The 23621-nt window shown below is 45.9% G+C and overlaps 1 protein-coding gene across 1 annotated transcript in view; it reads right to left on the reverse strand.

Annotated features, from left to right (window-relative positions):
• Positions 1-23621, reverse strand: part of LOC143793012 (cytochrome P450 3A24-like) — a 101656-nt gene that overhangs the window by 59708 nt on the left and 18327 nt on the right. The window contains exon 6 of the mRNA XM_077279564.1: positions 22106-22194. Within this exon, the coding sequence (XP_077135679.1) occupies positions 22106-22194 (89 nt within the window). The remainder of the gene's footprint in view (positions 1-22105; positions 22195-23621) is intronic.

The following is a 23621-nucleotide window of genomic DNA, read 5'->3' on the forward strand; positions in this document are numbered from 1 at the left end:
CCCAGGAAATCCTTTTGGGCCTAGTAGCAATTTCTGCTACTCAGCAGAGTACCCCACCCATGAAGCAAGCTACACCGCCTTCTTTCTTTCTCAATCTAACTCCTCGGCTCTGGGGTGTCCACTCTCCCTCCAGCTCTCTCCTTCTCATAGGTGGACTACCGCGTGTTTTCACACTGTGGCGAATCTTTTGGGCCCAGGCATAAGAATTTGTCGAGGTAATGGATAATATGTGCCGCCTTACAAACGTCCATGACGACACATTCGAGGAAGCAACTAAACGCCTCAAATAGTGAGCAGGATATGGAGCACCCCATGGGAAAACAGCGATCTATGTAGTATGCTCCTTCACAGAAGCAGCCCAATGGGAGGACACTATTCGGAGGCACAGGTAGTAACCGGAAAGCCCCCTCAATGTCTGTTTTGGCCATTAGGGTGCCCCTTACCAACTTCTTGACCCGCCTGATTGCCTCGTCAAAGGAGGTACAGTACATAGTACTGTACTTGGTTCCGCATCGATGTTGTCATTTACTGACCTGCCCCTTGGATATAACAAATGATGGATTAGTCTGAATGTATTGGGTTCATTTTTTGGCACAACTCCAACGGGGGTACCACTACGTCTTCTAAGGAAAGTGTTCTGAATGGACCCGCCGCCATTTTACCTAAAGATATTTCTTTTTTTATTTTTTTTGTCAAGACGTCTGGTGTTATGGACCTGGTGGTTAGGAGCACCCGAAATGACCTGATGGTTAAAATAGAAAACCTGGGACAAGCTCTGAGGAAGTGGTAACTCTACTGACCGCAATCCCTAATCCTATCACACACACTAGAAATAGCCATGGAGCGTACCTAACTCTCCCTAGACGCCTCTTCACAGCCTAAGAGCTAACTACCCCTAAAGATAGAAATAGAAGCCTACCTTGCCTCAGAGAAAATCCCCAAAGTAAAGGTAGCCCCCCACAAATATGGACTGTGAGTTAAGAGGGAAGTAACAAACACAGGAATGAAACAGATTTTAGCAAAGGAGGCCGAATCTTCTCTAGAAAGACAGAGGATAGGAAAGGGAACTATGCGGTCAGTATTAAAAACTACAAAAACCACGCAGAGTGTGCAAAAAGACCTCCACACCGACTCACGGTGTGGAGGTGCAGCTCTGCACCCCCAGAGCTTCCAGCTAGCAAGGAAATATCATAATAGCAAGCTGGACAAAAACATAGCATGTACTGAGAAATATATTCAAAAAACCAATGAACAGCAAATGGACTAGCAAGGACTTAGCTTCTGCTGGAGTAGACAGGTCATCAGAGAAATCCAAGAAAGATCTGAACCAGTACTGAAACATTGACAGCTGGCATGGACTAACGACCTGGGCAGAGTTAAATAGGGAAGCCAGCAGCAGCAATAAACGAGGGCAGCTGAGAAAGCCAACCTCAAAGATCAGCAGTTCCACTCAAAGCCACCAGAGGGTGTCCAAGGGCATAACTCACCAAAGTACCATTCACGACCACAGGAGGGAGCCCGAGAACGTAATTCACAACAGTACCCCCCCCTTGAGGAGGGGTCACCGAACCCACACCAGAGCCCCCAGGCCGATCAGGACGAGCCAAATGAAAGGCACGAACCAAATCGGCAGCATGGACATCGGAGGCAACAACCCAGGAATTATCCTCCTGACCATAGCCCTTCCATTTAACCAGGTACTGAAGCTTCCGTCTCGAAATACGAGAATCTAAAATCTTCTCCACCACATACTCCAACTCCCCCTCAACCAACACCGGAGCAGGAGGATCAACGGAAGGAACCATAGGCGCCACATATCTCCGCAACAACGACCTATGGAACACATTATGGATGGCAAAAGAAGCTGGAAGGGCCAAACGAAACGACACAGGATTGATAATTTCAGAAATCTTATAAGGACCAATGAAACGAGGCTTAAACTTAGGAGAAGAAACCTTCATAGGAACATAACGAGAAGACAACCAAACCAAATCCCCAACACGAAGTCGGGGACCAACACAGCGACGGCTAGCAAAACGTTGCGCCTTCTCCTGAGACAACGTCAAATTGTCCACCACGTGAGTCCAAATTTGCTGCAACATGTCCACCACAGAATCCACACCAGGACAGTCAGAAGGCTCAACCTGCCCTGAAGAAAAACGAGGATGAAAACCAGAATTACAAAAAAAAGGCGAAACCAAAGTAGCAGAACTAGCCCGATTATTAAGGGTGAACTCGGCCAATGGCAAGAAGGTCAACCAATCATCCTGATCAGCAGAAACAAAGCATCTCAGATAGGTCTCCAAGGTCTGATTGGTTCGTTCGGTTTGGCCATTTGTCTGAGGATGGAACGCCGAAGGAAAAGACAAATCAATGCCCATCTTAGCACAAAAGGACCGCCAAAACCTAGAAACAAACTGGGAACCTCTGTCCGACACAATGTTCTCCGGAATGCCATGCAAACGAACCACATGCTGAAAAAATAATGGACCCAAATCAGAGGAGGAAGGCAATTTAGGCAAGGGTACCAAATGGACCATCTTATAAAACCGATCACAAACCACCCAGATGACAGACATCCTTTGAGAGACAGGAAGATCAGAAATAAAATCCATGGAAATATGCGTCCAGGGCCTCTTCGGGACAGGCAAAGGCAAAAGCAACCCACTGGCATGAGAACAGCAAGGTTTGGCCCGAGCACAAGTCCCACAGGACTGCACAAAAGAACGCACATCCCGTGACAAGGAAGGCCACCAAAAGGACCTAGCAACCAAATCTCTGGTACTAAAATTCCCAGGATGACCAGCCAACACTGAACAATGAACCTCAGAAATAACCCTACTAGTCCATCTATCAGGGACAAACAGTTTCTCCACTGGACAGCGGTCAGGTCTATCAGCCTGAAACTCCTGCAGCACCCGCCGCAAATCAGGGGAGATGGCAGACAGAATCACCCCCTCTTTAAGAATACCAGCCGGCTCAGGGACTCCCGGAGAATCAGGCAAAAAACTCCTAGAAAGGGCATCAGCCTTCACATTCTTAGATCCCGGAAGGTATGAGACCACAAAATCGAAACGGGAGAAAAACAGTGACCATCGAGCCTGTCTAGGGTTCAACCGCTTGGCGAACTCGAGGTAAGTCAGATTCTTGTGATCAGTCAGGACCACCACGCGATGTTTGGCTCCCTCAAGCTAATGTCGCCACTCCTCGAATGCCCACTTCATAGCCAACAACTCCCGATTGCCGACATCATAATTACGCTCAGCAGGCGAAAACTTTCTAGAAAAGAAAGCACACTGCTTCATCAAGGAGCCATCAGAACTTCTCTGAGACAAAACAGCCCCTGCCCCAATCTCAGAAGCATCAACCTCGACCTGAAAAGGGAGCAAAACATCTGGCTGACGCAACACAGGGGCTGAAGTAAAACGACGTTTGAGCTCCTGAAAAGCCTCAACGGCCGCAGGGGACCAATTCACCACATCAGTGCCTTTCTTCGTCAAATCATTCAATGGTTTAACAACACTAGAAAAATTAGCGATGAAGCGACGGTAAAAATTGGCAAAGCCCAGAAATTTCTGAAGGCTCTTCACAGATGTAGGCCGAGTCCAATCATAAATAGCTTGGACTTTAACAGGATCCATCTCGATAGTAGAAGGGGAAAAAATGAAGCCCAAAAAGGAAACTTTCTGAACTCCAAAGAGACACTTAGATCCCTTTACAAACAAGGAATTAGCACGAAGGACCTGGAACACCATTCTGACCTGCTTCACATGGGACTCCCAATCATCCGAAAAGACCAAAATATCATCCAAATATACGATCATGAATCTATCCAGATACTTTCGGAAGATGTCATGCATAAAGGACTGAAACACAGAGGGGGCATTAGAAAGGCCGAATGGCATCACCAGGTACTCAAAATGGCCCTCGGGCATGTTAAATGCTGTTTTCCATTCATCGCCCTGTTTAATACGCACGAGATTATACGCCCCTCGAAGGTCTATCTTGGTGAACCAACTAGCCCCCTTAATCCGAGCAAATAAATCAGACAGTAGAGGCAAAGGGTACTGAAATTTGACCGTGATTTTATTAAGAAGGCGGTAATCTATACAAGGTTTCAGAGAACCATCCTTCTTGGCCACAAAAAAGAACCCTGCTCCCAATGGTGACGACGACGGGCGAATATGCCCTTTCTCCAAGAACTCCTTTATATAACTCCGCATAGCGGCGTGTTCTGGCACAGACAAATTGAAAAGTCGTCCCTTAGGGAACTTGCTACCAGGAATCAAATTAATAGCGCAATCACAGTCCCTATGAGGAGGTAGGGCACTGGACTTGGGCTTATCAAATACATCCTGGTAATCCGACAAAAACTCAGGGACTTCAGAAGGAGTGGAAGAAGAAATTGACATCAAAGGAACATCACCATGTATCCCTTGACAACCCCAACTAGACACAGACATTGATTTCCAATCCAGTACTGGATTATGAACCTGTAACCATGGCAAACCCAACACGACAACATCATGCAAATTATGCAACACCAAAAAGCGAACATTTTCCTGATGTGCGGGAGCCATGTACATGGTCAGCTGAGTCCAGTACTGAGGTTTATTCTTGGCCAATGGCGTAGCATCAATCCCCCTTAAGGGAATAGGACTCTGCAAAGGCTCCAAGGAAAAACCACAACGCCTGGCAAACTTCAAGTCCATCAAGTTCAGGGCAGCGCCCGAATCCACAAATGCCATAACAGAGTAGGACGACAATGAGCAAATCAGAGTAACAGATAAGAGAAATTTAGGCTGCAAAGTACAAATGGTGACAGACCTAGCGAACCTCTTAGTGCGCTTAGGACAATCAGAGATAGCATGAGAGGAGTCACCACAGTAAAAACACAGCCCATTCTGACGTCTATGTTCTTGCCGTTCAGCTCTGGTCAAAGTCCCATCACATTGCATAGGCTCAGGCCTCCGCTCATAGGACACCGCCAAATGGTGCACAACTTTGCGCTCGCGCAAACGCCGATCAATCTGAATGGCCACAGACATTGACTCATTCAGACCAGCAGACGTGGGAAACCCCACCATAACATCCTTAAGGGCTTCAGAAAGACCCTTTCTGAAAATTGCTGCCAGGGCACACTCATTCCATTGGGTAAGCACAGACCACTTTCTAAACTTCTGGCAATACACTTCTGCTTCATCCTGACCCTGACATAGAGTCAGCAAGATCTTTTCTGCCTGATCCACAGAATTAGGTTCGTCATAAAGCAATCCAAGCGCTAGAAAAAATGCATCCACATTAAGCAATGCAGGATTTCCTGGCTCAAGAGAGAATGCCCAGTCTTGCGGGTCACCACGCAACAAAGAAATAATAATCTTTACTTGCTGAATGGGATCACCAGAGGAGCGGGGTTTCAGAGCAAGAAACAGTCTGCAATTATTTTTGAAATTCAAAAATTTAGATCTATCCCCAGAAAACAAATCAGGAATTGGAATTCTAGGCTCTAACATCGGATTCTGAACTACATAATCTTGAATACTCTGTACCCTAGCAGCGAGTTGATCCACACAAGAGGACAAATCTTGAATATCCATATCTACACCTGAGTCCTGAACCACCCAGAGGTTAAAAGAAAGACAAAACAAGCTGCAAAGAAAAAAAAATTGACTCAGAACTTCTCTTTTCCCTCTTTTGAGATGCATTAACACTTTGCTGGCCAGCTGTACTGTTGTGGACCTGGTGGTTAGGAGCACCTGAAATGACCTGATGGTTAAAATAGAAAACCTGGGACAAGCTCTGAGGAAGTGGTAACTCTACTGACCGCAATCCCTAATCTTATCACACACACTAGAAATAGCCGTGGAGCGTACCTAACTCTTCCTAGACGCCTCTTCACAGCCTAAGAGCTAACTACCCCTAAAGATAGAAATAGAAGCCTACCTTGCCTCAGAGAAATTCCCCAAAGTAAAGGTAGCCCCCCACAAATATGGACTGTGAGTTAAGAGGGAAGTAACAAACACAGGAATGAAACAGATTTTAGCAAAGGAGGCCGAATCTTCTCTGGAAAGACAGAGGATAGGAAAGGGAACTATGCGGTCAGTATTAAAAACTACAAAAACCACGCAGAGTGTGCAAAAAGACCTCCACACCGACTCACGGTGTGGAGGTGCAGCTCTGCACCCCCAGAGCTTCCAGCTAGCAAGGAAATATCATAACAGCAAGCTGGACAAAAACATAGCATGTACTGAGAAATATATTCAAAAAACCAATGAACAGCAAATGGACTAGCAAGGACTTAGCTTCTGCTGGAGTAGACTGGTCATCAGAGAAATCCAAGAGAGATCTGAACCAGTACTGAAACATTGACAGCTGGCATGGACTAACGACCTGGGCAGAGTTAAATAGGGAAGCCAGCAGCAGCAATAAACGAGGGCAGCTGAGAAAGCCAACCTCAAAGATCAGCAGTTCCACTCAAAGCCACCAGAAGGTGTCCAAGGACAGAACTCACCAAAGTACCATTCACGACCACAGGAGGGAGCCCGAGAACGGAATTCACAACAGTCTGGGTGTTGGTAGAGTGAGTTTAGATTTTTACTCCAGCCTTTCTTGATTTTAGAAGGGCATGACATGCCTATATCTGTGTCTCCTCCTCCTTTTACTCCTCCACCTCTTTTCTTTTCGCATGACTATATGTAGTTGTGACTTTTCCATGTGTTTGTTGTGTCTTCTGAGCAGTTTGTCAGCTTTTGGACACCTTTTAACCCTTTTACCCCCAAGGGTGGTTTGCACGTTAATGACCAGGCCAATTTTTACAATTCTGACCACTGTCCCTTTATGAGGTTATAACTCTGGAACGCTTCAATAGAACCTGATGATTCTGACAATGTTTTCTCGAGACATATTGTACTTCATGATAGTGGTAAAAATTTCTTTGATATACCTGCTTTATTTGTAAAAAAAAAACAGAAATTTGGTGAAAATTTTGAAAATTTCACAATTTTCCAACTTTGAATTTTTATGCAATTAAATCACTGAGATATGTCACAAAAAATACTTAATAAGTAACATTTACCACATGTCTACTTTACATCAGTACAATTTTGGAACCAAAATTTTTTTTTGTTAGGGAGTTATAAGGGTTAAAAGTTGACCAGCAATTTCTCATTTTTACAACACCATTTTTTTTTAGGGACCACATCTCATTTGAAGTCATTTTGAGGGGTCTATATGATAGAAAATAACCAAGTGTGACACCATTCTAAAAACTGAACCCCTCAAGGTGCTCAAAACCACATTCAAGAAGTTTATTAACCCTTCAGGTGTTTCACAGGAATTTTTGGAATGTTTAAATAAAAATGAACATTTAACTTTTTTTCACAAAAAATTTACTTCAGCTCCAATTTGTTTTATTTTACCAAGGATAACAGGAGAAAATGGACCCCAAAAGTTGTTGTACAATTTGTCCTGAGTACGCCGATACCACATATGTGGGGGTAAACCACTGTTTGGGTGCATAGCAGAGCTCGGAAGCGAAGGAGCGCCATTTGACTTTTCAATGCAAAATTGACTGGAATTGAGATGGGACGCCATGTTGCGTTTGGAGAGCCCCTGATGTGCCTAAACATTGAAACCCCCCACAAGTGACACCATTTTGGAAAGTAGACCCCATAAGGAACTTATCTAGATGTGTGGTGAGCACTTTGACCCATTAAGTGATTCACAGAAGTTTATAATGCAGAGCCGTATAAATAAAAAATCATATTTTTTCACAAAAATGATCTTTTTGCCCCCAATTTTTTATATTCCCAAGGGTAAGAGAAGAAATTGGACCCCAAACGTTGTTGAACAATTTGTCCTGAGTACGCTGATACCCCATATGTGGGGGTAAACCACTGTTTGGGCGTATGGGAGAGCTCGGAAGGGAAGGAGCGCCGTTTGACTTTTCAATGCAAAATTGACAGGAATTGAGATGGGACGCCATGTTGCGTTTGAAGAGTCCCTGATGTGCCTAAACATTGAAACCCCCCACAAGTGACACCATTTTGGAAAGTAGACCCCATAAGGAACTTATCTAGATGTGTGGTGAGCACTTTGACCCATTAAGTGATTCACAGAAGTTTATAATGCAGAGCCGTAAAAATAAAAAATCATATTTTTTCACAAAAATGATCTTTTTGCCCCCAATTTTTTATTTTCCCAAGGGTAAGAGAAGAAATTGGACCCCAAACGTTGTTGAACAATTTGTCCTGAGTACGCTGATACCCCATATGTGGGGGTAAACCACTGTTTGGGCGCATGGAAGAGCTTGGAAGGGAAGGAGCGCCGTTTGACTTTTCAATGCAAAATTGACAGGAATTGAGATGGGACGCCATGTTGCGTTTGGAGAGCCCCTGATGTGCCTAAACATTGAAACCCCCCACAAGTAACACCATTTTGGAAAGTAGACCCCCTAAGGAACGTATCTAGATGTGTGATGAGCACTTTGACCCATTAAGTGATTCACAGAAGTTTATAATGCAGAGCCGTAAAAATAAAAAATCATTTTTTTTCACAAAAATGATCTTTTCGCCCCCAATTATTTATTTTCCCAAGGGTAAGAGAAGAAATTGGACACCAAAATTTGTTGTACAATTTGTCCTGAGTACACTGATACCCCATATGTGGGGGTAAACCACTGTTTGGGTGCATGGGAGAGCTCGGAAGGAAAGGAGCGCCGTTTGACTTTTCAATGCAAAATTGACAAGAATTGGGATGGGACGCCATGTTGCGTTTGGAGAGCCACTGATGTGCCTAAACATTGAAACCCCCACAAGTGACACCATTATGGAAAGTAGACCCCCTAAGGAACTCATCTAGATGTGTTGTGAGAGCTTTGAACCCCCAAGTGTTTCACTACAGTTTGAAACGCAGAGCCGTGAAAATAAAAATTCTTTTTTTTTTCCACAAAAATTATTTTTTTTTTGTATTTTTACAAGGGTAACAGTTGAAATTGGACCCCAAAAGTTGTTGTCCAATTTGTCCTGAGTACGCTGAAACCCCATATGTGCAGGGGAACCACCGTTTGAGCGCATGGCAGAGCTCGGAAGGGAAGGAGCGTCATTTGGAATGCAGACTTAGATGGATTGGTCTGCAGGCGTCACATTGCGTTTGCAGAGCCCCTAATGTAACTAAACAGTAGAAACCCCCACAAGTGACCCCATATTGGAAACTAGACCCCCCAAGGAACTTATCTAGATGTGTTGTGAGAACTTTGAACCCCCAAGTGTTTCACTACAGTTTATAACGCAGAGCCGTGAAAATAAAAAATCTTTTTTTTTCACAAAAATTATTTTTTGGCCCCCAGTTTTGTATTTTCTCAAGGGTAGCAGGAGAAATTGGACCCCAAAAGTTGTTGTCCAATGTGTCCTGAGTACGCCGATACCCCATATGTTGGGGTAAACCCCTGTTTGGGCGCACGGGAGAGCTCGGAAGGGAAGGAGCACTCTTTTACTTTTTCAACGCAGAATTGGCTGGAATTGAGATCGGACGCCATGTCGCGTTTGGAGAGACCCTGATGTGTCTAAACAGTGGAAACCCCCCAATTATAACTGAAACCCTAATCCAAACACATCCCTAACCCTAATCCCAACCCTATTCCCAACCGTAAATGTAATCCAAACCCTAACCCTAACTTTAGCCCCAACCCTAACCCTAACTTTAGCCCCAACCCTAACTGTAGCCTTAACCCTAGCCCCAACCCTAACCCTAGCCCTAACCCTTGCCCAAGCCCTAGCCCTAACCCTAGCCCTAACCCTAGCCCTAACCCTAGCCCCAACCCTAACCCTTGCCCCAACCCTAGCCCTAGCCCTAACCCTAGCCCTAACCCTAGCCCTAACCCTAACCCTAGCCCTAATGGGAAAATGGAAATAAATAAATTTTAGTAAATTTTTAATTTTTCGCTAACTAAGGGGGTGATGAAGGGGGGTTTGATTTACTTTTATTGTGGGTTTTTTAGCGGATTTTTATGATTGGCAGCCGTCACACACTGAAAGAGGCTTTTTGTTGTGAATTCCGCTCTTGGGCTCCCTCCGGTGGTTGTAAGTGGCACTTTTGTGAGTTCTGCTCTTGGGCTCCCTCCGGTGGTTTTAAGTGGAACGGCTGCTCCTTGGATTTAGCAGTCAGCAGCTGCTTCCACTGATCGTCTATTCTGGCTCGGCTATTTAGGCCTGGCTCTATCCTTCAGCCAGTGCCAGTTGTCAATGGTTCCTGGTTGGATTCACATCTCTGCTTGGATTTCCCTGATGTTCTGACCAGTTCAGCAAAGATAAGTCCTTGCTTTGTTCTTTTGCAGTCCACATTTTGTGGACTCTATCGTTCAGCACTTTCTATGTTTTTTCTAGTCCAGCTTGTCAGTATGGATTTATTCAGTTTAGCTGAAAGCTCTGGGAAGCAGATTTACCCTCCACACCTTTAGTCAGGTGTGGAGCTTTTTGTAAACTCTGTGGTGGATTTTTCTAGTTTTTTAATACTGACCGCACAGTATTCTGTCCTATTCTATCTATCTAGCTAGAGTGGCCTCCTTTGCTTCATCCTGGTTTCATTCTGCGTATGTCATTTCCCTCTCCACTCACAGTCAATATTTGTTGGGGGCTGTCTATCTCTTGGGGATTTTCTCTGAGTCAAGATAGCTTTCCTGTTTCTATCTTTAGGGGTAGTTAGTCCTCCGGCTGTGACGAGGTGTCTAGGGAGTGACAGGAACATCCCACGGCTACTTCTAGTGTTGCGTTAAGCTCAGGAACTGCGGTCAGTACAGGTACCACCTCCTCCAGAGCTCGTCCCATGTTGCTCCTAAACCACCAGTTCATAACAGTACAACTGGCCAAAAATGAATTAAATGCATCTCAAAAGGAAAAAAAAGTTCTGAGCCATTTTTTTTTCTGCAGTCTGTTTTGTCTTTTTTTTCCTCTTAATTTCTGGGTGGTTCAGGATTTTGGCGCTGGCATGGATGTTCAGGGTTTGTTTTCTCGTGTGGATCAACTTGCTGCAAGAGTACAGAGTATCCAAGATTATGTTGTCCAGACTCCGGCTTTAGAGCCTAGAATTCCTACTCCTGATTTGTTTTTTGGGGACAGATCTAAGTTTTTGAACTTTAAAAATAACTGCAAATTGTTTTTTGCTTTGAAACCCTGTTCCTCTGGAGATCCCATTCAGCAGGTTAAAATTGTCATCTCTCTGCTGCGTGGTGACCCTCAGGACTGGGCATTCTCCCTTGAATCAGGGGATCCGGCATTGCTTAATGTAGACGCATTTTTTCAAGCGCTCGGATTATTGTATGACGAACCTAATTCTGTGGATCATGCAGAAAAAACGTTGTTGGCCCTGTGTCAGGGTCAGGAAGCGGCAGAATTATACTACCAGAAATTTAGAAAATGGTCTGTGCTCACTAAATGGAATGAGGATGCCTTGGCTGCAATTTTCAGAAAGGGTCTTTCTGAAGCCCTTAAAGTTGTTATGGTGGGGTTCCCCACGCCTGCTGGTTTGAGCGAATCTATGTCTCTAGCCATTCAGATTGATCGGCGCCTGCGCGAGCGCAAAGTTGTGCACCATATGGCGGTATCCTCTGAGCAGAGTCCTGAGCCTATGCAATGTGATAGGATTTTGACTAGAGCAGAACGGCAGGGATTCAGACGTCAGAATAGGCTGTGTTTTTACTGTGGTGATTCTGCTCATGTTATTTCTGTTTGCCCTAAGCGTACTAAGAGGGTCGCTAGGTCTGTTACCATCAGTACTGTACAGCCTAAATTTCTCTTATCTGTGACCCTGATTTGCTCATTATTGTCCTTTTCTGTCATGGCATTTGTGGATTCAGGCGCTGCCCTGAACTTAATGGACTTGGAATTCGCCAGGCGCTGTGGTTTTTCCTTGCAGCCTTTGCAGAGCCCTATTCCTTTGAGGGGCATTGATGCCACACCGTTGGCCAAGGATAAACCTCAGTATTGGACTCAGCTGACCATGTGCATGGCTCCAGCACATCAGGAAGATTGCCGTTTTCTGGTGTTGCATAATTTGCATGATGTTGTTGTACTGGGTTTTCCATGGTTACAGGTACATAATCCAGTGCTAAACTGGAAATCTATGTCTGTGACTAGTTGGGGTTGTCAAGGGGTACATAGTGACGTTCCTTTGATGTCAATTTCCTCTTCCCCCTTTTCTGAAGTCCCTGAGTTTTTGTCGGATTTCCAGGATGTATTTGATGAGCCCAAGTCCAGTTCCCTTCCTCCACATAGGGACTGTGATTGTGCTATTAACTTGATTCCTGGCTGTAAGTTCCCTAAGGGCCGACTTTTCAATCTGTCTGTGCCAGAGCATGCCGCCATACGGAGTTATGTTAAGGAGTCTTTGGAGAAGGGGCATATTCAGCCGTCTTCGTCACCATTGGGAGCGGGATTCTTTTTTGTTGCCAAGAAGGATGGCTCCTTGAGACCCTGTATTGATTATCGCCTTCTTAATAAGATCACGGTCAAATTCCAATACCCTTTGCCTTTGCTTTCTGATTTGTTTGCTCGGATTAAGGGGGCTAGTTGGTTTACTAAGATTGACCTTCGAGGGGCATATAATCTTGTTCGTATTAAACAGGGTGACGAATGGAAAACTGCATTTAATACGCCCGAAGGCCATTTTGAATACCTTGTGATGCCTTTCGGGCTTTCTAATGCTCCTTCTGTATTTCAGTCCTTCATGCATGATATTTTCAGCAATTACCTTGATAAATTCATGATTGTGTATTTGGATGATATTTTGATTTTTTCCGATGATTGGGAGTCTCATGTGAAGCAGGTCAGGATGGTATTCCAGATCCTTCGTGATAATGCTTTATTTGTGAAGGGGTCTAAGTGCCTATTTGGAGTTCAGAAGGTCTCTTTTTTGGGTTTTATTTTTTCTCCCTCGTCTATAGAAATGGATCCTGTTAAGGTCCAAGCCATTCATGACTGGATTCAACCCACATCTGTGAAGAGCCTTCAGAAATTTTTGGGCTTTGCTAATTTTTATCGCCGTTTCATTGCCAACTTTTCCAGTGTGGTTAAGCCCCTGACTGATTTGACGAAGAAAGGCGCTGATGTGACGAATTGGTCCTCTGCGGCTGTTGAGGCCTTTCAGGAGCTTAAACGCCGATTCACTTCTGCCCCTGTGTTGCGTCAGCCGGATGTTTCTCTTCCTTTTCAGGTTGAGGTTGACGCTTCTGAGATTGGGGCAGGGGCCGTTTTGTCTCAGAGGAATTCTGATGGTTCTTTGATGAAACCGTGTGCCTTTTTTTCCAGAAAGTTTTCGCCTGCGGAGTGCAATTATGACGTCGGCAATCCGGAGTTGTTGGCTATGAAGTGGGCATTTGAGGAGTGGCGACATTGGCTTGAGGGAGCCAAGCACCGCGTTGTGGTCTTGACCGATCATAAGAATCTGATTTACCTCGAGTCGGCCAAGCGGCTGAACCCTAGACAGGCTCGATGGTCCCTGTTTTTCTCCCGTTTTGATTTTGTGGTCTCGTATCTTCCGGGATCTAAGAATGTTAAGGCTGATGCCCTCTCTAGGAGTTTTTTGCCTGATTCTCCTGGAGTCCTTGAGCCGGTTGGCATTCTTAAGGAAGGGGTGATTCTTTCTGCCATCTCCCCTGATTTACGGCGGGTGCTTCAGGAATTTCAGGCGGATAAACCTGACCGCTGTCCAGTGGGGAAGCTGTTTGTTCCTGATAGATGGACAAGTAAGGTAATTTCTGAGGTTCATTGTTCGGTGTTGGCTGGTCATCCTGGAATTTTTGGTACCAGAGATTTGGTTGCTAGGTTCTTTTGGTGGCCTTCCTTGTCGCGGGATGTGCTTTCTTTTGTGCAGTCCTGTGGGACTTGTGCCCGGGCCAAGCCTTGCTGTTCCCGCGCTAGTGGGTTGCTTTTGCCTTTGCCGGTCCCTGAGAGGCCCTGGACGCATATTTCCATGGATTTTATTTTCGGATCTTCCTGTTTCCCAGAAGATGTCTGTTATCTGGGTGGTTTGTGACCGGTTCTCTAAAATGGTCCATTTGGTACCTTTGCCTAAATTGCCTTCCTCCTCTGATCTGGTTCCATTGTTTTTTCAGCATGTGGTTCGTTTGCATGGCATTCCGGAGAATATTGTGTCTGACAGAGGTTCCCAGTTTGTTTCTAGGTTTTGGCGGGCCTTTTGTGCTAGGATGGGCATTGATTTGTCTTTTTCTTCGGCGTTTCATCCTCAGACAAATGGACAAACTGAGCAAACTAATCAGACCTTGGAAACCTATTTGAGATGCTTTGTGTCTGCTGATCAGGATGATTGGGTGGCTTTCTTGCCATTGGCCGAGTTTACCCTTAATAATCGGGCTAGTTCGGCTACTTTGGTTTCGCCTTTCTTTTGTAATTTTGGTTTTCATCCTCGTTTTTCTTCGGGGCAGGTTGAGCCTTCTGATTGTCCTGGTGTGGATTCTGTGATGGACAGGTTGCAGCAGATTTGGACTCATGTGGTAGACAATTTGACGTTGTCTCAGGAAAAGGCTCAACGTTTTGCTAACCGTCGTCGGTGTGTTGGTCCCCGCCTTCGGGTGGGGGATTTAGTCTGGTTAACTTCTCGTCATGTTCCTATGAAGGTTTCTTCCCCTAAGTTCAAGCCTCGGTTTATTGGTCCTTATAAGATTTCTGAGATCAATCCGGTATCTTTTCGTTTGGCCCTTCCAGCCTCTTTTGCCATCCATAATGTTTTCCATAGATCTTTGTTGTGGAGATATGTGGTGCCCGTTGTTCCCTCTGTTGATCCTCCTGCCCCGGTGTTGGTTGAGGGGGAGTTGGAATATGAGGTTGAGAAAATTTTGGATTCTCGTTTTTCGAGGCGGAGGCTTCAGTATCTTGTCAAGTGGAAGGGTTATGGCCAGGAGGATAATTCTTGGGTTGTTGCCTCCGATGTTCATGCCGCCGATTTGGTTCGTGCTTTTCACTTGGCTCGTCCTGATTGGCCTGGGGGCTCTGGTGAGGGTTCGGTGACCCCTCCTCAAGGGGGGGTACTGTTGTGAATTCCGCTCTTGGGCTCCCTCCGGTGGTTGTAAGTGGCACTTTTGTGAGTTCTGCTCTTGGGCTCCCTCCGGTGGTTTTAAGTGGAACGGCTGCTCCTTGGATTTAGCAGTCAGCAGCTGCTTCCACTGATCGTCTATTCTGGCTCGGCTATTTAGGCCTGGCTCTATCCTTCAGCCAGTGCCAGTTGTCAATGGTTCCTGGTTGGATTCACATCTCTGCTTGGATTTCCCTGATGTTCTGACCAGTTCAGCAAAGATAAGTCCTTGCTTTGTTCTTTTGCAGTCCAAATTTTGTGGACTTTATCGTTTAGCACTTTCTATGTTTTTTCTAGTCCAGCTTGTCAGTATGGACTTATTCAGTTTAGCTGGAAGCTCTGGGAAGCAGATTTACCCTCCACACCTTTAGTCAGGTGTGGAGATTTTTGTAAACTCTGTGGGTGGATTTTTCTAGTTTTTTAATACTGACCGCACAGTATTCTGTCCTATTCTATGTATCTAGCTAGAGTGGCCTCCTTTGCTTCATCCTGGTTTCATTCTGCGTATGTCATTTCCCTCTCCACTCACAGTCAATATTTGCGGGGGGCATCATGTTATAGTGTAAGATCGCCGATCTGACACTTTGCTGTGCACTGTGTCAGATCGGCGATCTGAGGTGCACAGATTCAGGCTTCCCGGCGCCTGCTCTGAGCAGGCGCAGTGAAGCCACCTCCCTGCAGGACCCAGATGCCATGGCCATCTTGGATCCGGGCCTGCTGCAGGGAGGAGGAGGTAAGAGACCCTCGCAGCAACGCGATCACATCGCATTGCTCCGGGGGTCTCCGGGAAGCCCGCAGGGAGCCCCCTCTCCCTGCGCGATGTTTCCCTATACCGCCTGAACACTGTGATCATGTTTGATCGCAGTGTGCCGGGGATTAATGTGCCGGGGGCAGTCCGTGACCACTCCTGGCACATAGGGCCGGATGTGTCATGAATCCCAATGGCTAGGGATAGCAAGGGACAAGCAAAGTAATACAAAATATCGGACGAGCTCTAGGGTGATGGAACCTGGGCTGACCGCTGCCCTACGCCTGACAAACGCAACTAGAGATAGCCAGGGAGCGTGCCTACGTTGGTTCTAGACGCCACGCACCAGCCTAAGAGCTAACTAGTACTGCAGAGAAAATAAGACCTCACTTGCCTCCAGAGGAATGAACCCCAAAAGGTATAGTTGCCCCCCACATGTATTGACGGTGAAATGAGAGGAAGGCACACACATAGAGATGATATATATAGGTTCAGCAAATTGAGGCCCGCTGTAAACTAGAAAGCAGAACGATACAAAAGGGGTCTGAGCGGTCAGCAAAAAACCCTAATCAAAAAACCATCCTGAGATTACAAGAACCCATGTGCCAACTCATGGCACATGGGGAGAACCTCAGTCCACTAGAGCTACCAGCTAGCATAGAGACATAATAAGCAAGCTGGACAAAAAAACCAAACAACTGAAAATCAGCACTTAGCTTATCCTGAAAGATCTGGGAGCAGGTAGGCAGGAACCAAACAGAGCACATCTGAATACATTGATAGCCGGCAAGGGAATGACAGAAAGGCCAGGTAAAATAGGAAACACCCAGCCTCTGATGGACAGGTGGAAACCAAAGGCCGCAACCCACCAAAGTCACCCAGTACCAGCAGTAACCACCAGAGGGAGCCCACAAACAGAATCCACAACAGTACCCCCCCCCTTGAGGAGGGGTCACCGAACCCTCACGAGAACCCCCAGGGCGATCAGGGTGAGCTCTATGGAAGGCGCGGACCAAATCAGTCGCATGAACATCGGAGGCGACCACCCAGGAATTATCCTCCTGACCATAACCCTTCCACTTAACCAAATACTGGAGTTTGCGTCTGGAAACACGAGAATCCAAGATCTTCTCAACAACATACTCCAATTCTCCCTCCACCAGCACCGGAGCAGGAGGCTCAACCGAAGGAACAACGGGCACCTCATACCTCCGCAACAACGACCGATGGAACACATTATGAATAGCAAACGATGCTGGGAGATCCAAACGAAAAGATACAGGGTTAAGAATCTCCGAGATCCTATAAGGACCGATGAACCGAGGCTTGAACTTAGGAGAAGAGACCTTCATAGGGACAAAACGAGAAGACAACCACACCAAATCCCCAACAAGAAGTCGGGGACCCACGCGGCGACGGCGATTAGCAAACTGCTGAGTCTTCTCCTGAGATAACTTCAAATTGTCCACCACCTGATTCCAAATCTGATGTAGCCTGTCCACCACCACGTCCACTCCAGGACAATCCGAAGACTCCACCTGACCAGAGGAAAAACGAGGATGAAACCCCGAATTACAAAAAAAAGGAGAGACCAACGTGGCAGAACTAGCCCGATTATTAAGAGCAAATTCGGCCAGCGGCAAAAAAGCAACCCAGTCATCTTGATCAGCTGAAACAAAACACCTCAAATAAGTTTCCAAGGTCTGATTAGTTCGCTCCGTCTGGCCATTCGTCTGAGGATGGAATGCAGACGAGAAAGACAAATCAATGCCCATCTTGGCACAAAACGTCCGCCAAAATCTAGACACAAACTGGGATCCCCTGTCAGAAACGATATTCTCCGGAATCCCATGCAAACGAACCACGTTCTGAAAAAATAAAGGGACCAACTCAGAGGAGGAAGGCAACTTAGGCAAGGGCACCAAATGAACCATCTTAGAAAAGCGGTCACACACCACCCAGATAACGGACATTTTCTGTGAAACCGGGAGATCAGAAATAAAATCCATGGAAATGTGCGTCCAAGGCCTCTTCGGGATGGGCAAGGATAACAACAACCCACTGGCCCGAGAACAGCAAGGCTTAGCTCGAGCACACACTTCACAAGACTGCACAAAGGTACGCACATCCCTAGACAAGGAAGGCCACCAAAAAGACCTGGCCACCAAGTCTCTAGTACCAAATATTCCAGGATGACCAGCCAACACAGAAGAATGGACCTCGGAGATGACTCTACTGGTCCAATCATCCGGAACAAACAGTCTTTCTGGCGGACAATGATCCGGTTTATCCACCTGAAACTCCTGCAATGCACGTCGCAAGTCTGGGGATACGGCGGACAATATTACCCCATCCCTAAGGATACCAGTAGGCCCAGAGTGTCCAGGAGAGTCAGGCACAAAACTCCTGGAAAGAGCATCTGCCTTCACATTCTTTGAACCTGGCAGGTATGAAACCACGAAATTGAAACGAGAAAAAAACAACGACCAACGAGCCTGTCTAGGATTCAAACGCCTGGCAGACTCAAGGTAAATGAGATTCTTGTGATCAGTCAGGACCACCACACGATGTTTAGCACCCTCAAGCCAATGACGCCACTCCTCAAATGCCCACTTCATGGCCAAAAGCTCCCGATTACCCACATCATAATTGCGCTCGGCGGGCGAGAATTTTCTAGAGAAGAATGCACATGGCTTCATCACCGAGCCATTAGAACTTCTCTGTGACAAAACCGCCCCCGCTCCAATCTCGGAAGCATCAACCTCAACCTGAAAAGGAAGTGAAACATCTGGTTGACACAACACAGGAGCAGAAGAAAACCGGCGCTTAAGTTCCTGAAAGGCCTCCACGGCCGCAGGAGACCAATCAGCAACATCAGCACCCTTTTTAGTCAAATCAGTCAAAGGTTTAACAATACTGGAAAAATTAGCAATGAACCGACGATAAAAATTAGCAAACCCCAAGAACTTCTGAAGGCTCTTAACAGATGTAGGTTGTGTCCAGTCACAAATCGCCTGAACCTTGACGGGATCCATCTCAATAGTAGAAGGAGAAAAAATGTACCCCAAAAAAGAAATCTTCTGGACTCCGAAGAGACACTTTGAGCCCTTCACAAACAGAGAATTGGCCCGCAGAACCTGAAACACCTTCCTGACCTGTAAAACATGAGACTCCCAGTCATCAGAAAACACCAAAATATCATCCAAATACACAATCATAAACTTATCCAGATATTCACGGAAAATATTGTGCATAAAGGACTGAAAGACTGACGGAGCATTGGAGAGTCCAAAAGGCATTACCAAATACTCAAAATGGCCCTCAGGCGTATTAAATGCGGTTTTCCACTCGTCACCCTGTTTTATCCGCACCAGATTATACGCACCGCGAAGATCTATCTTAGTGAACCACCTAGCCCCCTTAATGCGAGCAAACAAATCAGTCAATAATGGCAGTGGATACTGATATTTGACTGTAATCTTATTCAGAAGGCGATAATCTATACAAGGCCTCAGGGAACCATCTTTTTTTGCCACGAAAAAAAAACCTGCTCCCAGAGGGGACGAAGATGGACGAATATGTCCCTTTTCCAAGGACTCCTTAATATAATTCCGCATAGCAGTATGCTCTGGCAGTGACAGATTAAATAAACGACCCTTAGGGAACTTACTGCCAGGAATCAATTCTATAGCACAGTCACAATCTCTATGAGGAGGGAGCGAATTGAGCTTAGGCTCCTCAAAAACATCCCTATAGTCAGACAAAAACGCAGGGATCTCAGAAGGAGTAGATGAAGCGATTGAAATCGGAGGTGCATAATCATGAACCCGAACCCCCTGACATCCCCAGCTTAACACAGACATTGTTTTCCAGTCCAGGACAGGATTATGAGTTTGTAACCATGGCAGACCAAGCACTAGTACATCATGTAAATTATACAGTACAAGGAAGCGAATCACCTCCTGATGAACGGGAGTCATGCGCATGGTCACTTGTGTCCAATACTGCGGCTTATTCATAGCCAATGGTGTAGAGTCAATTCCCTTCAGAGGGATAGGAACTTCCAGAGGCTCCAGACTAAAACCGCAGCGTTTAGCAAATGACCAATCCATAAGACTCAGGGCAGCGCCTGAATCCATATAGGCATCGACGGAAATGGAAGACAGTGAAAAAATCAGAGTCACAGACAAAATGAACTTAGGCTGCAGAGTACCAATGGCAAAAGATTTATCAACCCTTTTTGTGCGTTTAGAGCATGCTGATATAACATGAGCTGAATCACCACAATAAAAACACAATCCATTTTTCCGCCTATAATTTTGCCGTTCACTTCTGGACTGAATTCTATCACATTGCATAGTCTCAGGTGCCTGTTCAGAAGACACCGCCAACTGGTGCACGGGTTTGCGCTCCCGTAAACGCCGATCAATCTGAATGGCCATAGCCATCGACTCATTCAGACCTGTAGGCGTAGGGAACCCCACCATAATATCCTTAATGGCCTCGGAAAGACCATTTCTGAAGTTAGCAGCCAGGGCGCACTCATTCCACTGAGTAAGCACCGACCATTTCCGAAATTTTTGACAATATATTTCCGCTTCATCATGCCCCTGAGAGAGGGCTAATAAAGCCTTTTCAGCCTGAATCTCCAGGTTGGGTTCCTCATAGAGCAATCCCAATGCCAGAAAAAACGCATCCACATTGAGCAATGCAGGATCCCCTGGTGCCAATGCAAATGCCCAATTCTGAGGGTCGCCCCGCAGGAAAGATATTACAATCTTGACCTGTTGAGCAGGGTCTCCAGAGGAGCGAGATTTTAAAGAAAGAAACAATTTACAATTGTTCCTGAAATTCAGGAAGGTAGATCTATCTCCAGAAAAGAACTCTGGAATAGGAATTCTAGGTTCAGACATGGGAGTGTGAACAACAAAATCCTGTATGTTTTGAACTTTTGCCGCGAGATTACTCAGGCTGGAAGCTAAACTCTGGACATCCATGTTAAACAGCTAATATCAGAGCCATTCAAGGGTTAAGATGAGGTAAGAAGCAGCTAGACAGCAATTAAGGGCTAGGCAGCAAAACTCTGAAGGAAAAAAAAAAAAAAAAAAATTTCCCTTAAACACTTCTTTTTCTCCTGCTTCAGCCCAAACAATTAACACTTTGTGGGCCGGCTATACTGTCATGAATCCCAATGGCTAGGGATAGCAAGGGACAAGCAAAGTAATACAAAATATCGGACGAGCTCTAGGGTGATGGAACCTGGGCTGACCGCTGCCCTACGCCTGACAAACGCAACTAGAGATAGCCAGGGAGCGTGCCTACGTTGGTTCTAGACGCCACGCACCAGCCTAAGAGCAAACTAGTACTGCAGAGAAAATAAGACCTCACTTGCCTCCAGAGGAATGAACCCCAAAAGGTATAGTTGCCCCCCACATGTATTGACGGTGAAATGAGAGGAAGGCACACACATAGAGATGATATATATAGGTTCAGCAAATTGAGGCCCGCTGTAAACTAGAAAGCAGAACGATACAAAAGGGGTCTGAGCGGTCAGCAAAAAACCCTAATCAAAAAACCATCCTGAGATTACAAGAACCCATGTGCCAACTCATGGCACATGGGGAGAACCTCAGTCCACTAGAGCTACCAGCTAGCATAGAGACATAATAAGCAAGCTGGACAAAAAAACCAAACAACTGAAAATCAGCACTTAGCTTATCCTGAAAGATCTGGGAGCAGGTAGGCAGGAACCAAACAGAGCACATCTGAATACATTGATAGCCGGCAAGGGAATGACAGAAAGGCCAGGTAAAATAGGAAACACCCAGCCTCTGATGGACAGGTGGAAACCAAAGGCCGCAACCCACCAAAGTCACCCAGTACCAGCAGTAACCACCAGAGGGAGCCCACAAACAGAATCCACAACACGGATGTCAGCAGCGATAGTCAGCTGACACCCGGCCGCGATCGGCCGCGCTCCCCCCGTGAGCGCGGCTGATCGTGCTGGACGTACTATTCCGTCCTTGGGAAGTAAGGCCCACCCCACATGGACGGAATAGTACGTCCAATGTCAGAAAGGGGTTAAGGTGTTTTCTATGTGTTTTCCATGTGTTTGTATGTGTTTGTGTTTGCCTGCCATTGGTTTCAATGGGGTTTGACGGTGTTCGTCGAACGTTCGATGAACAGTTCGTCGAACACGTCCCTGTTCGACGAACCGAACCCGAACACTAGGGAGGTGGCTCATCTCTAATTGTAATAAAACTATGTACTTACTCCTTCATATTTAAAGATTCTTTGTTAGAAATTTTCTTATGAATATTCTTTACTAAAAGTTCTCCGTATTCTTTGATTATCGGAAACATCTGTAAGGATGATGAGAGAATATTAGGTTTACATAGGGTATGTTAAAAAATTAATAATTCCCATCCCACATAGGAATTAAAAAACAAAAAAATGACAATGCTCAATCCTTAGCATATTGCACTATTTTTTCTGGCTTTTTTTTTTATTGCATCCTTACAGGCTCCAACAGAGATGTGAACACAGTCTAAATTTTTTACACTTTATTTTTATCAGTGTAACTTTTTGGGCTCTATATTGGCTCTAAGGGGTAAAGTCTGTCTTTGTGGAGAATGAGAAGTCGGCGTAAGGAGACTTATAGACTATGCAATGCCCCTCTGGTAATGTAAATATGCAAATAGCATCTTTAGATTAGAAGATGTCTAGAATTCTAGTTCTACCTATAGGCCCCGTCTCACATAGCGAGATCGCTAGCGATATCGCTGCTGAGTCACAAGTTTTGTGACGCAACAGCGACCTCAGTAGCGATCTCGCTATGTGTGACACGTACCAGCGATCAGGCCCCTGCTGTGAGATCGCTGGTCGTGTCGGAATGGCCTGGACCTTTTTTTGGTCGTTGAGGCCCCGCTGACATCGCTGAATCGGTGTGTGTGACACCGATCCAGCGATGTCTTCACTGGTAACCAGGGTAAACATCGGGTTACTAAGCGCAGGGCCGCGCTTAGTAACCCGATGTTTACCCTGGTTACCAGCGTAAATGTAAAAAAAAAAAAACAATACATACTCGCCTTCTGATGTCCGTCAGGTCCCTTGCCGTCTGCTTCCTGCTCTCACTGACTCCCGGCCGTACAGTGAGAAGTGAGAGCACAGCAGTGACGTCACCGCTGCGCTCTGCTCTCACTGTACGGCCGGATCTCAGTCAGAGCAGGAAGCAGACGGCAAGGGACCTGGACACCGAAAGGCGAGTATGTACTGTTTGTTTTTTTTGGTAACCAGGGTAAACATCGGGTTACTAAGCGTGGCCCTGCGCTTAGTAACCCGATGTTTACCCTGGTTACCCGGGTGCTGCAGGGGGACTTCGGCATCGTTGAAGACAGTTTCAACGATGCCGAAGTTGTTCCCCTGATCGTTGGTCGCTGGAGAGAGCTGTCTGTGTGACAGCTCCCCAGCGACCACACAACGACTTACCAACGATCACGGCCAGGTCGTATCGCTGGTCGTGATCGTTGGTAAATCGCTTAGTGAGACGGGGCCTTATTGCATGTAGTAATCTTGTTGTGCTCTTAACTCAGTTATTCTTTTGTAAATCAGCCTGGTGAAGGAGCCTCTGTGCTCTAGAATCCAGCAAATATAATTTTCTGGTTAGCCAAAAAAGGTATCAGTCCAAGAATACTTTTGTTCTTTTTAGGCATAAATGTATTTATATTGATGCAGTAATTATAAAAGTCAATAACTACCCTTTAACCAGCCTTGCCACATGACGTAGGGT

This window comes from Ranitomeya variabilis, chromosome 1, assembly GCF_051348905.1.
Source record: "Ranitomeya variabilis isolate aRanVar5 chromosome 1, aRanVar5.hap1, whole genome shotgun sequence".
Lineage (NCBI taxonomy): Eukaryota > Metazoa > Chordata > Amphibia > Anura > Dendrobatidae > Ranitomeya > Ranitomeya variabilis.